This window comes from Aedes albopictus, chromosome 2 (genome assembly GCF_035046485.1).
Source record: "Aedes albopictus strain Foshan chromosome 2, AalbF5, whole genome shotgun sequence".
NCBI lineage: Eukaryota > Metazoa > Arthropoda > Insecta > Diptera > Culicidae > Aedes > Aedes albopictus.
This window is the reverse complement of record NC_085137.1, coordinates 496,783,955-496,799,420: the sequence shown is the minus strand read 5'-3', so window position 1 is coordinate 496,799,420 and position 15,466 is coordinate 496,783,955. Positions and strand designations below refer to the sequence as shown.

At 41.2% G+C, this 15,466-nt stretch overlaps 1 protein-coding gene across 6 annotated transcripts in view; it reads right to left on the bottom strand.

Annotated features, from left to right (window-relative positions):
• Positions 1 to 5,029: 5,029 nt before the first annotated feature.
• Positions 5,030 to 15,466, bottom strand: part of LOC109622493 (tafazzin) — a 33,025-nt gene continuing 22,588 nt past the window's right edge. For 3 of the 6 annotated variants that reach the window (XM_062854331.1, XM_062854329.1, XM_062854327.1), the window contains 5 exons: positions 13,773 to 13,901; positions 13,593 to 13,607; positions 13,278 to 13,521; positions 12,959 to 13,211; positions 5,030 to 5,901 (listed from right to left, as the gene is read on the bottom strand). In XM_062854331.1, the coding sequence (XP_062710315.1) occupies positions 5,848 to 5,901; positions 12,959 to 13,211; positions 13,278 to 13,521; positions 13,593 to 13,607; positions 13,773 to 13,901 (695 nt within the window). In that variant the 3' untranslated portion in view covers positions 5,030 to 5,847. The remainder of the gene's footprint in view (positions 5,902 to 12,958; positions 13,212 to 13,277; positions 13,522 to 13,592; positions 13,608 to 13,772; positions 13,902 to 15,466) is intronic. The other 3 variants (XM_062854332.1, XM_062854330.1, XM_062854328.1) reach the window with 1 other exon arrangement.

Sequence of the window (15,466 nt, the reverse complement as noted above, 5' to 3'; positions counted from 1 at the left end):
AGCTAAGATATACAAATGAAGCAGCCTGTTGAGGCTTGTGATGGACAAAATCATAAGTAGGAAAACCAAATGGAGTTATCTCAATTGCGTTTCTGCTACGATATTCCTCAAAAGTCATGGCAAGACTCCCGCATGGGGGCATCCACAAACACTCAATTTCCTAATCGCTGCTTGACGTAATGCCGAGAAGAGATGTTGGTTTTTGAGCATTTGGTAAATCCAATTGGAAATCATTGAAAGATAAATAGGACAATCCATGCGGCTTCCAATATGGAATCGAAAGGTGCGTGTTCAAAGGTATCCTGGAAATCCGAGAAAACACCCAAACAAAATTGTTTTTGGGTGAATGCTTTTCCGATATCGTAAACAACATTGGGTAAACAAATCACAGTGGACTTTCCATTTTGGTAAGCATGTTAGTTCCCATGGAGAGGCATGTTTGCTAGAAACATCACGGGTGTGATGCTCGATAAAGCGTTCTAATCATTTCAGAAGAAAGAGGTCAGATTGATAGGTTTGATCTTCATACGAAGAGATTATCCACTTACGGAATAAACTTGACAGTATAATCCCACCAAGATTTTAAAATAGCAAGGCTGCAAACAAGCAGTTTTATCGAAACATTTTGGGGCTCGAGGCATGACACGCAAGATTGTCATTTCAATTTTACTGAAAGTAGCCAACATCTGGTCAAACGCAAAATGCGGAACCATATAGGTGTTAATTAAAACATTACATCTACATAGAAATCCTCCCTACGAAAGTAAGGTTCTTGGACCAAAGCTGTTCTTTTATGCTGAAGATTGATCTGAGCTGTCATAACCATAGCCACTACCCAAACTAGGCACGATCAAACTCTTACCATCACAACACAAGAAAAAAAAAGCAGCGATAAAAACCAATTCGGTATCGATTGAAGAACGTCAGAGACGAACATACACAGAGGACACTGTGAAGATCGCATAATGCGAAGAGCCATATAGGTTATAATTAAAGCTAATAAACAACATACTAATAATCTCACCCTTATTGAGCCTCGCAGTTGAGGGTTAAGAAGGATAGTAGATTATCTCGGAGAAACACAAGGTCAACTGCACCATTGCTCCGGTTAGCGCAGTAAGGGCAGAATACTGTGGAGGGCGCCCTAGTACTCCACAGGCTCCGTTTGTAGTTAGGTTTTTATTAGACCCCCCTAACCATTCATTCCTTGGCACGGTACCGCTACCGACACTACACAGCTATCTAGGCTGATCGCCCTATCGTAGTGTAGGGTAAATCGAGGTAATTTGGCCACCCTAAGTAAAAGTCGATTGAAGATGCAGAAAACAACGTCGAATCTCTCGCACATCGTATGGTCAGAATGATTCTGATAATACTGCACTAGTTGCATAAAAATATCATAGCCCAATCCACAGTGGTCCACGAACCAGATTTACGAGGAAAGATGCATGCAGCGTCTTCAAATGAATTTTTAGACAAATATGGTCTTCTACAAAGTTGTTGCAAATAATAAGGCCCTCTTTCCAATGTACATGAAAATTAGGGTGGTCCATATTTTCACAGAAATTGGAAACAAAACTTTTTTATTTGCAAGAATAACTATATACATTCTTCGGAAAAGTTGGAGACCGATCAATTTTGAGCAAGTTTGCTGAAGACAGTTTTTTTGTAGCTTTAAAATTGACCGATCTAGAGATATATTTCTGAATTAGCTTAGGGTGATTCAAGAAAAACAGGTTTTCTGGCTTTAACTTTTTCAGTTTCAATTTCTCATCAAAGTCGCTCAAGAGTCACTTGTAGAGCATTTGAAAACGCGTCGTTTCGTGCGCTGAGACAATTGTTATCTCTTTTGGTTCAAAAGTTATGAGAGTTTTTCTTTAAAAATCATAGTTTTTTTAAAATGCGATATTACGAGTTGGGGCAAAGATAAAAAATATCTTTTTCCAGGATTCAAAAGAAGAAACATTGTTATAAAACATATCAAAAAATTAGAGAGGTGTTATTTTTGTAATTCAAGTAAAAAATACTTGAAAAGTGCCTATTTTTTCTAAAAAATCACCAATATCTTTTGAACGGAATGACGTAGCAACATTCTCAGCGCACGAAAATGTGCGTTTTTGGAAGCTCTAAAAGTGGTTCTTTGACGACTTTGATGAGAAAATTAAAATGAAAAAGATAAAGCGAAAAAACTGTTTTGCCCAAATTTTGAGCATTTTCCCATAGTTTTCATAGGGTGACGCTAGAACAAATCGTTTTATCGCTCTAACTTTTTTGTTTCAATTTTCTCATCAAAGTCGTCAAAGAACCACTTTTAGAGCTTCCAAAAACGCACATTTTCGTGCGCTGAGAATGTTGCTACGTCATTCCGTTCAAAAGATATTTGTGATTTTCTAGAAAAGTAGGCACTTTTCAAGTATTTTTTACTTGAGTTACAAAAATAACACCTCTCTAATTTTTTGATATGTTTTATAACAATGTTTCTTCTTTTGAATGCTGGAAAAAGATATTTTTTATCTTTGCCCCAACCCGTAATATCGTCTTTTGAATAAACTATGATTTTTGAAGAAAAACACTCATAACTTTTGAACCAAAAGAGATAACGATCGTCTCAGCGCACGAAACGACGCGTTTTCAAATGCTCTACAAGTGACTCTTGAGCAACTTTGATGAGAAATTGAAACTGAAAAAGTTAAAGCCAGAAAACCTGTTTTTCTTGAATCACCCTAAGCTAATTCTGAAATATATCTCTAGATCGGTCAATTTTGAAGCTACAAAAAAACTGTCTTCAGCAAACTTGCTCAAAATTGATCGGTTTCCAACTTTTCCGAAAAATGTATATAGTTATTCTTGCAAATAAAAAAGTTTTGTTTCCAATTTCTGTGAAAATATGGACCACCATAATTTTCATGTACATTGGAAAGAGGGCCTTATTATTATCAACAACTTTGTAGAAGACCATATTTGTCTAAAAAATCATTTGAAGGCGCTGCATGCATCTTTCCTCGTAAATCTGGTTCGTGGACCATTATGCAATCGTGCTTATATGTATGCCAAAAAAAATTTGAAAAAAAATTGTTGTTTTTGCGTCGATTTTGAACCGTCGGGGTAATATGAGCACCCTATTTTCAATGAAGAAATTAAATCACCTAACGTAATACAAACTTAGTTTGCTTCGCTTGATATTGAATCATATAGTATCAACTTGAAGTACATGGAAAACAATCTAATTTGAAAGTCATCTAAGGCATTATAAGACCCTTATTTTTGGCCCCGGTACCTCTCGGCTCGGTTTCAGAGGGAAACCGGCCTGAAACCCCAGGCTGCTGGTCTAAGCCGGCGGCAGCCTCCGGGGTGTGCACTCACGGCCTCTTTTGGGACCGGGTCTCAGGGCAAACGGATGGAGGGGGAGCTTTCGGAGGCGGGAACCTAACTTTAACACGGTACTTACGGTCAAACAGTTTATTGATTCCTCTGGACGGGTTCCAGGATCTGGACGTGGCGGCGTGGGCGAAGGACAACGGCGGTGGCAGAGAAAAGGCCGGAGGTTTCTGACCCACGGGTTGCGGCGGCTTCGTCCCGAAGAAACAGACCCGGGAGGGCCAGGTGCGACGTGGTGCGACGAGGTGCGAAGAGGTGCGACGACGGCTTCGTCCCGAAGAAACAGACCCGGAAGGGCCGAACGCTTGGCAGCTGGTGGCGTGGATGGTGGACACCGGCGGTGACTGGCGTGGATGGCGCCGACCGCGACCGGGAAAAGGCCGTGGTTTCAGACTCACGTGGTGTGCCGGCTTCGTCTCAAGGAAACGGACCCGGGAGGACCGGGCGCTAGGTAACTGGCTTGAGAAGGCCACAACGGACCGGCAGATGGCTTGGTGAGACACGTGGAAGCACTTCCGGGTAGGTCCGTATCGGGGACCGACAAATGCGGAGATTTCTGACCCGCGCGCGATGAGGGTTACTTCGACCCGAAGAACCCGGCTCTTGAGGACCGGACGCTGGGTTACTCGCGCCGGTCTGCTTCTACAGGGCCACAACGATCCCTGCGAATGGTAACTGGTGAACCGGGTGCTTGAGGGGGCACGTGGAATCCGTGCTTGGGCGGCCAGGCGCTGGCGACTGACAATGGCTACCCGGTGTCGCCCGATAACCAGCACGATTCAGGGAACTGGCCGATCGGGCTGCCGAGTCTGCTGGTTTGGGGAATCTCACTGATGGTCCACTTCTACTCGCGATAGTGATCGGAGCAAAATCTCCCAGTGACACAATCGTAAAAAAACTGGTCAATTTACTTGATCTTTCGTGCTTCGTAGCTGAATCTCAACTAACTCCCAGTTTCATTTCGCACGTTCGGGAATCTCCTCTCGCCGATCTCGTATCTCCATCGTACCTCTATTTCCGCCCACACTCAATAGGAGTTCAGTGGAGGCTGCCACCCACCATTCTTTGGCACCCATTTTTGCCATTCAGGCGCGATGCGCTTCACGGTCAACCCAGGCGTAGAGAACTGATTTGACCGTTAAATATTTACGCTAACTGTATAAATATTTCCCTATTTTCCCGCACTCAAATATGGGTTTCTTCTACAATAATGTTACCCGCCGGTAACAGCATTTAAACAAGAGATGTCTTTGTTCAGCCCTCGGTGGGGTAATTTGGCCAGCAATTTTAAATTTTATTTTTCTAATTCGGAGATTAAATAACTTCATTCTAATCTTTCAATCGCTGCAATATCAGAACAGTATTATAGCTGTAAGGTGAATTTGCAAAATATACTAGATTTCAGGTGATTTCGTAGTAGTGCTCGAAATGCCGCATTGGCCAAATTACCCAGACTACCCCTGGTAGACGAAATACGCGTATCTGTCAAAGGATAAGCAAACGAGGGCGACATTATATGGTAAAATAACTAATTACACTCGTTCGAAGATGGTATTCTGCTTAGAGGGTTCGGAAAGTCGGCACAAGAATTGAGATACTAACAATAACAGGGAATACTCTTGTCATCTCATTGATAAAAAAAAAACCTGCGTTGAATTTTCAATTCAACTATAATTACTTATTAGCAGTAATAGTGATAACATTACAATGATAAATCTAGCTATAAATTGTGTTACTTATCAACATCTAACCTTCAAATGAACTAGTGTACTAAAAGTACCTACCAATAGTTAAAAAGGAACCTTTAAACCAATTTCATCGTTTAAACTTTTCCTTAACAATTAGGGGATTGGTAAGCCTCTTCGACCATTCTTCATTCTAAGTAGATTCCTTGTCTATTCATTAACTTTAACAAGCAGGTCCAATTTAATCGTTGTCAACAGTGCGCCAAACATTCCAAGATGACTAGAAAAACGGCACGGGCGAATCATCATATGTAGCATCTTATCTGTTTCACTTTTGTTTCTATACAACTATTATACTCTTCTACGTAATGGATGGAGCAAATGCATGTTACTAACTTGATGCTTATTCAAAGATGTGAGTTAGAAAGGCTATTCAGGTGTATTAGAGGTATGGCAAACGTTCGTTGACCGACCTTTGGTTTTAGTCAACGCCGCAGAGATGTATGCTCGACCTATGTGTGAATAAAAGTTATGACAAGATTGGAAACAATATCATTTTGGAATTGCGAACTTTCCCGGTTTGGATGGAATAATGACATATAATAAGTAGGGTAAAATTAACTGTGTAAGCGTTGGTTGAATGGTTCATCCTTTTCCCACAGATCACCTTCATCTACTTCATCGAATCGATGGTGCACAGCAATTACGATAACACTTTGGATGGTGCGAATGTCTTTTGCTTCTTATATCAGTCATCGGCCCCTTCCGAGCCCTTCTCCACGTCTCAGCTGCTCTTAATGTAGTCGAAATGTAATCGCTCGGTTTCTTCCTTGAGGACCTAGAATAGACGACAGGGACAAATGTTTATGTTGTTATTCAAAATTGTCAGACAGACAGACAATGGCAGCATACGATTCATTGAAAAGAAATGGCAGATAATGTCAAGTCATGGTTTTCCGGTGAAACTAATTAGGTGATACGCGAAACGCTGGGTAACAGCCATTTGGATCGCAGACGAGGTGTATACCACATTTTTAATTTAGATAGATGCACTTTCAAATTTACACTAGAAAGAACAACCAGGAAGTCGGGCATGCAGGGGAATGGCACTATCATTACACGGTCGCGCATGCTCCTCGACTTTACGGATGATATCGATCTTATCGGCATCGATCGTACACGGAACCGCCAAACTACCCAAAATTGAGTTCTTTTGATGCAACCCCATAGTTCGGCTCAATAAGCCAAATTTGAGTAAATCGATTAAACTCACACTAGGTAAATTGCCTTCACCTCCAGCAAAAACATTTACTTAAGAGTAGGTAAATTCAACCCAAGACCCCCCCTCATTCAACCCAAATTTGAGTAAACCTGCATTTACCCAAAATTGGCTTATTGGGCTCAAGGACCCTCGTTGGGTAGATGCATCTCTGTTTGTTTTTGACAACATCGGTGAGGGAAAGAGGGAAAACAACCTAATTTTGGGTAACTAGTTTATTCGATAAACTCAGCTTTGAGTAAAATCGACCCAAAAATTAGGTAGTTTGATTTCTCCGTGTAGGGTAGTGATGAATAGGCTTTACGATTAACTCGACCAAGACGGCATGGTTGCGGGTAGAGACAAAGGCAGGCCTAGTGGTGTTAATGATGAGGTAGTTGTCGTATTCGAATATTATTATTTTATATTTACAAAAACAGTACTCTAATTAAAATTCAAATTCAACGTCGACCGTTCTTCGCAACACTAGTCATATCACTCTCAAAATTTCTGTCGAGACGTTCGCTTCTTTTTCTTTACTCGCCTTCATTTCAGCATCTGTCATCAATACACACTCAATGTAAACTCCGTAAAAGTGATTCAATTTTACTCATTTACTATTCGCCTCGTATTCACTACATTCGCCTTCTTCTCTACTCTGTGACAATAAAAAGAACCAAAATTGAAAAAAATCATCATCATCATCATCATCATCATCATCATCATCATCATCATCATCATCATCATCATCATCATCATCATCATCATCATCATCATCATCATCATCATCATCATCATCATCATCATCATGTTCCATGTTTGGTGATTCTGCTGGCAGAACTCTCTCTACCAGCAGATCCGGTGGGAAAACTCACTTTCCCATCCGGCGGAAGTCCTCACACTTCCATATTTGAGGATTCTGCTGGCAGAACTCTCTCTACCAGCAGATCCGGTGGGAAAACTCACTTTCCCATCCGGCGGAAGTCCTCACACTTCCATATTTGAGGATTCTGCTGGCAGAACTCTCTCTACCAGCAGATCCGGTTGGAAAACTCACTTTCCCATCCGGCGGAAGTCCTCACACTTCCATATTTGAGGATTCTGCTGGCAGAACTCTCTCTACCAGTAGATCTGGAAGTTTTCACACTTTCACTACCGACTGCACCATGTCGTATTCGAATATTATTATTTTATATTTACAAATTTACAAACAAACAGTACTCTAATTAAAATTCAAATTCAACGTCGACCGTTCTTCGCAACACTAGTCATATCACTGAATCAAAATTTCTGTCGAGACGTTCGCTTCTTTTTCTTTACTCGCCTTCATTTCAGCATCTGTCATCAATACACACTCAATGTAAACTCCGTAAAAGTGATTCAATTTTACTCATTTACTATTCGCCTCGTATTCACTACAGTAGTGATGAATGGGGCTGTGTTTGAAGTTGTTGAAGAACTTGTCCATCAATATTAACCCTATCCCACCCATAACATGTTTTTGTGTTTATTTTTTTTATTTTTGCTTAAAATGGTAGAACAAAATCTTATTTTCTATCCATAAATTATAGTCTGAGGCTACTAGAACTCAAATCTGAGGTGGTGCTCTGGAGTGCCACCAGGCATTTGGAGAACTTTATTTCATCATTTTTCTTGATAAATACGTTCAAAGCATAGGATTTTTTATTTGATAATCCGTAAAAATTACTTTCCGAACCACTTTTCTACAAATCTATTACGATTAGAGACAAGTCGTTCTCAAGAACTATAAGCTTCTACGCCCCCACAATTCTAGATTGGGATGCAAGTAACGATTACATTGGAAAATTACTCGTTTTTTCGCAAGCCATATCCCTTTCGTGACGAACCAGCACAATTATGCTGTTAAGCGGAAACAGTTTTACATATTTCTTTCATCTATTTAGATTTTGTATTATGTGATGTAAACTGTTTCCATAATTCAGCCATTACTTATACTTGTATGTGTGCAAACAAACTTTTGTTTACATTGCCTGTGAGATTTACAACAACAAGGTAAACAAAAAGTGGTAAAGAACCGTAAAACATGAAAAAGTTGTATCTGTTGCATATTTTTTTATTTCCGATTTATCTAGGTAGTCAAAGCTAGAAATCGAAAGATAAGGAGTAGTTCTTTCAAATGTGGAAAAATAATTGTTGTTCTGTAGGAAAATCTAAGAGTTCTGGAGAGCCAAAGTTGAACTATTTGTATGGAGAATTCAGTTTTTTACGCAACGTCCCGAAAGGGATATACCTAGCGGTACATATGTGCACCATTCGTGTTGCATCAAATTAAGGGTTTACTTACATTTTTCCATTCTTTTCAACGATTGACTACGATAATAAATAGTAAATCTGCTAGGAAACTAATTTTAATTCATTCCATGAGAATAATTATGTCATTAATTAAGTGGTCAAAATTTGCTATTATTTTTTTGTCGGAAAAAAATGGTTCCGTGGCAACTTTCAACTGAATATCGCACTTCCATACGTTAAACAAAAATTCATTTCATGGCGCCAGAAATCATATTGCTGGCTTTTGTTGTTTGAGCCCAGGGGGCTGATACACCGCCTCCTATGGTCCAGTGCACGAACTTACGCTGGCCTGCTTACTCTCACAGAAAGTTTGACGTTTGAGAGGTGCCGACACCGCTCAAACGTCAAATTTCGTGTGAGAGTAAGCAGGCCAGAATATATTCGTGCAATGGACCATAGCGTAGCCAGCATTAAAATATGAAAATCATAAAAAGCATAATCAGCATAACTTTTATAAACAAAACTGCCATCGCAGCAAACATAGCTCGCTTGTCACATTTTTTCCATCGATGGCACCATCTGCCTTTGTGGGATGGAATTGATGGAAAAGGCAGAAGTCTTGCCGAGAGTATTATCCAGTTATTTTGGTTCCACTTGAGGACCAGTGATTTGCGTGATTTGCGATGCGGGCGATGCATGGTTACCAAAAATCACCAATTATATAACCAAACAAATTAAAAATATTGACAATTATGACGGCTTGGATCCGTTGCTAACATGGTTGACGACTTGGACCCACCGCTTGAAATCGAGTTATGCTGGCTACGCTCGAATGCATGCTGTTGCTATGGCGCTGCCAGGGCCCTGTTTGAGCCTTAAACTCTGGAAAAAAGCCGCTATCTTGAATTTTGAGTCGAATTTTTGGATTTAAGTCCGCCATCTTGGAAATTTTGGTCGTTATTTTCGGACTCCAGACTTCTACCCCATACCAAATATACTTATATTGCATGGTTTTAAAGACTGAAACTCCATTAAACAGCCGCCATCTTGAATTCCCGATAGCCATTTTGGACAATCTGGTCGCCATTTTCGGACTACAGACATATTTCCCATACTAACTATACACATATTGCATGATTTTGAAGCCCTAACCTCCATTAAATAACCGTCATCCAGGGATAGGGTGCGACTCAAAACTCTTTGCGTGCCGCACACGATGCTACGAGGCAGCACAACAAACCGAGAAGGAGACGAGTACGTGGAGTCAATTGTGTGTTGCCCGCTTACTTTGCCGCGCGCTGGAAGTCTCCTGTCTCTCACGCTCTGTCGTATGCACTCTCTCTGTGCTTGTCTCCGTGCTTTGCACATTGCTTGACACTACGCATGATTGGGAAAATTTTGAATCAAACGACCCATAACTTGTCAATCCTTGGCAAGCTTAACAACTTTGCCGAAAACACTAACTCTCTAATTAATTTATTAAGTGAACTTTCTGTTTGTTGACAATCCCTAGCACCGTGCATTACTCCCTGCGCCGTAGAGCTAGTGCTGCGATTTGTCTGTCACACAATCACGAAAGCTCTCACTCATACGTCTCTGTCTCTCGGCAAAACGGGAGACAAGCACTTGAGATTGTGTGAAGCACACGCTTTTTTCGCACCGCACGGTGCATGCCGCCAATCCCTGCCGCCATCTTGAATTTTGAAATTTAGATTTTAGATAGCCATCTTGGATGATCTGGTCGCCATTTTTGGACTCCGGACATCTTTTCCATACCATTTATGCCCAAATTGAATGGTTTTAAAAACTAAAACTAAACCGCCATCTTGAATTTGTAGCCGCCACCTTGGAATACAGACCACCATCTTGAATATTCCAGTCGATATTTTTGGATTCCGGACAACTTCCCGATACCTAATGTATCAATCTTTCATTGTTACAGAGCCTACAACTCCATCAAACAGCCGCCATCTTGAATTTTGAGTCGCTATCTTGGATTTTGGACCGCCTTATTGAATATTCTGGTTGTCATTTTTGGACTCCAGATATCTTTCCCAAAACAAATATACCCATATTGCATGGTTTTAGAGCCTAAAATTCTGTTAAAAAGCCGCCATATTGGATTTTGGACCATCTTGGATGTTTTAGTCGTCATTTTTGGACTCTGGACATCTTCTCCATACCAAATATACCCACATTGCATGATTTTAGAGCCTAAAACTCTATTGAATAGCCACCATCCAAGCGACCATTTTGGATTTTAGACCACCATCTTGGATATTCTGGTCACCATTTTTGGACTCCGGACATCTTCTTCATACCAAATATACCCATATTGCATGGTTTTAGAGCTTAAAACTCTATTAAATAGCTGGCATCTTGAATATAAATCGTCATCATGAATTTTGAGACGCCATCTTGAATATACTGCCGCCATCTTGAATTTTGGGCCTACATCGTGGAATTTCCAGTCTCCAGTGTAGATTTCCGCACAAAATTCGTCAACCATGCTAAAGGCTACAAAAATCGGCGCAGTTTGATGTGTCGCATGATGGGGCTCGGTTCAGTTCTACCGGTGCTGGTCCGGCTCACTGGGATGACCATAACTCCGGAATGTCTTGACCGATCTGGACCATTTTTAATAGCAAACAATGCGGTAAAATTCGGAAAAATAAACAAACAATGTGGTTCGATTCCTGCTAAAGTCAAATAAATCGGCCAATGGGAAATGCCTTAAAAGTGAGTGACCTTTGTTTTGTACACTACACAGACACACATACACACATACACACACATAACATCTTGTGTTTCTCCCAGACAATCAGCTGCCCTTTTTTAGACTCAAATTTAAGGCTGAATAAGGGCGGGATTATGCGATTTACACAGTGTATTCTGCGTATCCTCTCATTTAGCGTTTTACAATCGATACCGATCTGATTGTATTGCTGTTTTTTGTGTGCTGTGATTGTAAAGAGTTTAATCTTGCCTAGTTGAAGTAGTGCCTACGGTTAGGATAGGTCACATCAATGTACGTACAGCATAAAAGAACAACAACGATTAGTCTTTGCCAGTGAATCAAAATTCAACCATCGCAATAATGACAATGTCGCAACCTGTATTTGTTGCGACAATCCACCCAATGCGACATAAGTTTGTCCCAACTTGAAAATAATAGGATAAACATCGTACACTACGAGTTTAGACATTTTTAAGCCTTGCATTGCGATTTGCGAACGGTAAGTTCGAGTCGGTAAACACTGCAACTCTGTTGAAGATCTATCATCAAACAGTTTCAACTTTGGGTTAGTAATAATTGATTATTCACAAGTTGAAAAGTAAGCAACAAATTCAGCTTCCGTTTTGTCTGCAACAAAAAAATTTCGAGATCATGTCATTATCTGTTACCAGTAGGGATAAAGAGTAATCGTCGCGCCTTTTTTGTTGCTTGTTTTGTGCCTCTTTTGTCTGGCAATTCTCTTCACTGGTCTTTCCAGAAGTATGCAAAATGGTACAGCCCAAGTGGCTTTAATTCAAGAACCTTACTTTCGTAAGGGAGATTTCTATCTATCCCTCAAATTCTATTTCCATCTAGTCCACATCTATTCGGGCGCAACATGAATTTTATTCCCGTTACACCGTCTGAGTGACACTATGGTACATAGGATGGCCAAGGTGTTTCGAATAATGATGTTGTTGGCTTGATAATAATTTGGTCAATTAAAACATAAAAAGCAATTATAGTGCATCGAAGAAATCTTCCTCAGTGATTGTGAAATACGATGTTTCGCATGCAGAAAATCCACGCACACATTTGCCTGCATCTTTCCTGGGACGAAGAAAACTTGTTGTTTACAATTTACCGACGGGAAAAAACAATTTATTCCAATAATTGCTGCATTCTGCAGTGAAACCCACCTCTCAAGTACCATAGAGTTTTTGTGGGATGTGTAGTGAAAGTCAGTTCTATAAGTGAATCTGGCGAAGTGAGAATTGAAGAATGATGAAGAACAATTCGGGTAGTTGCTGCTTTGGTTTGGTTGCTTTCATCATACGCAAAACGAGAAAAATTTAGAAGTATCAAGTGGAGCGAGATTTTTCGTAATTATTCGATTTCCAGTGCTATACTGCCGTGAATCGCATATCTGTCCCATTTGCATAGGAAACCCAGCAAACATGGGACTGATATGCGATTCACGGCAGTATAGGAGCTGGTTATTGATACATATTTTTGCTTCCATCTAATGTATCATTGGCAAAGGTAAGTGGGAATATCTTTAATTATTGGAAATTTTCCATGTGCTATAACGGGAATCAGCGCATCTGACGAAGTAAATTTAACCCTAAGTGAAAAATACCAACTCACCATCATCTCCTCCTGAATCTTGTCAGTGATGATCTTCCGCGCTTCCTCCTCCGAAACGGGGCTCGCCCTCAACCGTTCCATCACAGAGTTCAAATCGATCGGCTTACCGAAGTTGTACGTCAGTTTCTTACCCAACCGGAGGTAATACGGCGGCTCATTCGGAAGCACTGTTTCCATCCCAATGTGCCATATGGGAACGATGATTGGCAAAACGGGTGTTTCGTAGATTATCCGCCCTACGCCCCATTTGAACCTAAAATGGAAAAATACGTGTTGAAAAACTTCAAAATTCTCTATGACAACAACTTTTCCACCTCACCTGAGATCTTCCTTGGTCATGTTGACCTTTCCCTCGGGGAACACGTGCACCCAGTGGCCTAGCTTCAGCTTCTCTATGCACAGATCGATGGCCGGCTGGTACACTCCAGCTCCCCGCACGACCGGAATACACTTACCGTACATGAAGAACAGCGAGTGATACTTGTTGGTGAAGCAAATGTCATGGGCGGCCATCGACCACCGGATCACGTTGTGGTTGCACACGTTGCGCAGTTTGAGCAATCCTAAAACGATCGAAAAACGGACACGTTACTGGTGGAGGTTCGATTCTAGGCAGCTACGAGAAAACATTTACGAAGCCTCAGCAGTCCTGCGACGGCGTGATGCGTGCAGTTATTACACATTTAACATGAAATGGCAACACAATAAAGATGTTACAATTTTTCACACGTAGCAAGTTCCGAAAAGAGATTTTAATTTTAATGGAGGTGGCTAGAAAGTGTGATGTTTGCGTGAGCAGCGGTAGAAAGCTTACCCCACATGCCGGGATCATCGAAGCACGAGTGATGATTGGAGACGGTCAGCAAGGGCGTGCCCTTCGGGCGGTTTTCCAAGAGATTTTCCAGCACTTCGATGTTGTGGACACGCGCCTTGTTGAGCCATACTGTGAAGGGAAAAGGAAAATAACTGTGTTACACTGTTGATGATATTGCTTATTCAAGGTTCCTGCAAAGAACTGCAGGCAAGCATGACTGGAATCGGCAGGTAGGTGAAAGCGGCTTAAAGGCTTATTTGCAACACCAGAGCGCCATAGTTCGCTAGTTCGATAATGAGAACATAGAGAAATTTCATAACAGCAGGTCATTGATCAAGGCCAGGCTTCCACCGTTGGATAATTGCAGCACGCACTACAAAAGGCAACATGATAATCGGCTGGCCCCGATGACATCGGATACCCGATGTTGAAGCGTCTTTCCCTGTTAGGTAAGGAAACCTTTTGTCAAATAATCAATCGTGAATGGACTGCTGGTACCCTCCCGGAAAGCTGGAAATACAGCTTTGTAATACCCATTCCGAAAAACTCTGGTCCTTCAAACGACGTCGCAACCAATCGCCCTCACCATCTTCGGAACCGGGACATACCCGGCTTCTCTAGAACAAATTTTGGATGACGCTGTGAAAAACGGAGACCACGTGTCGAAATAGCGTCTCTGGATCTTATTATAAAGCTTATAATCGAGCATGGATCCCCGGAATATTAAGCAAATTAATATCATGGGGAATCTCCGGTAACCTGCTTGCTCTCGTAAGAAATTTCCTTTTTAAGTTCTCGTGCGAAAACACAAATCAAAAACGACCACTGACGAAACGGGTGTTCCACAAAGGTCGGTAATTGTTGTTACCCTTTTTCTGGTGGCCATTGTTGGTCACAAAGACGAAATCAAACACGCTTTATTTCAAGAAACGAAAGAACAACTTTGTTGTGACCGCGTCGTTTGTAAGTTCACATACCTACGAATGACAAAATGGTTTCTCTTAGTTTGGCTCAACTCCGCAATGCTGTGTAGACCTGTCGGCTCCGTAGAAAGCTTGGAGACCGCAGTTGGCCGAGGAGCGAGCCGATGTACGATGCATATTTTAACAGCCATGAATGGAGTCTTCCTTGTATTTCCCAAGGGAGTCTACATATTGGTTTACGCGAACGATATACTCCTGATCGTTACTGGAAAGCACCCCAAGAGTAATAGGCGCAAATTACAGGCTGCAGTTTCCGCCGTCGCTTAATAGTCACAGGAAGTTGGCTTCGATATCTCGGCTGCAAAGTGTGCCAGACTACACATTTAGACCGATGCAAATTTTGAAATCTTCGCGCCCCTATGCCTAATCGATGCCAAATTAGGTTCTGATTATCCTAACAAAATTTGAGCTCATTCGGATCAAATTTGATTGAGCACACGCCATTTAAAGATTGTATGAAACTTACTATTGGACAGTCAAACTTTCAATTGCACAAGTTGAAACTTTTTCCCATGTTGCGTTTAAAATGAAACCAATGTGGATTCGTATAGCTGACATTGCAATCTTTCACATTGCTGAAGACACCACACACGTGAAACATACAGAAAATTTGCTATTCATAAAAATGTAACTTTAAATCTTTTTAAATGATGTTTCTCTTTGCTTTATGGGAACACTGCTCGCGGAAATTTCTGCCTAGTAGGCCAATAG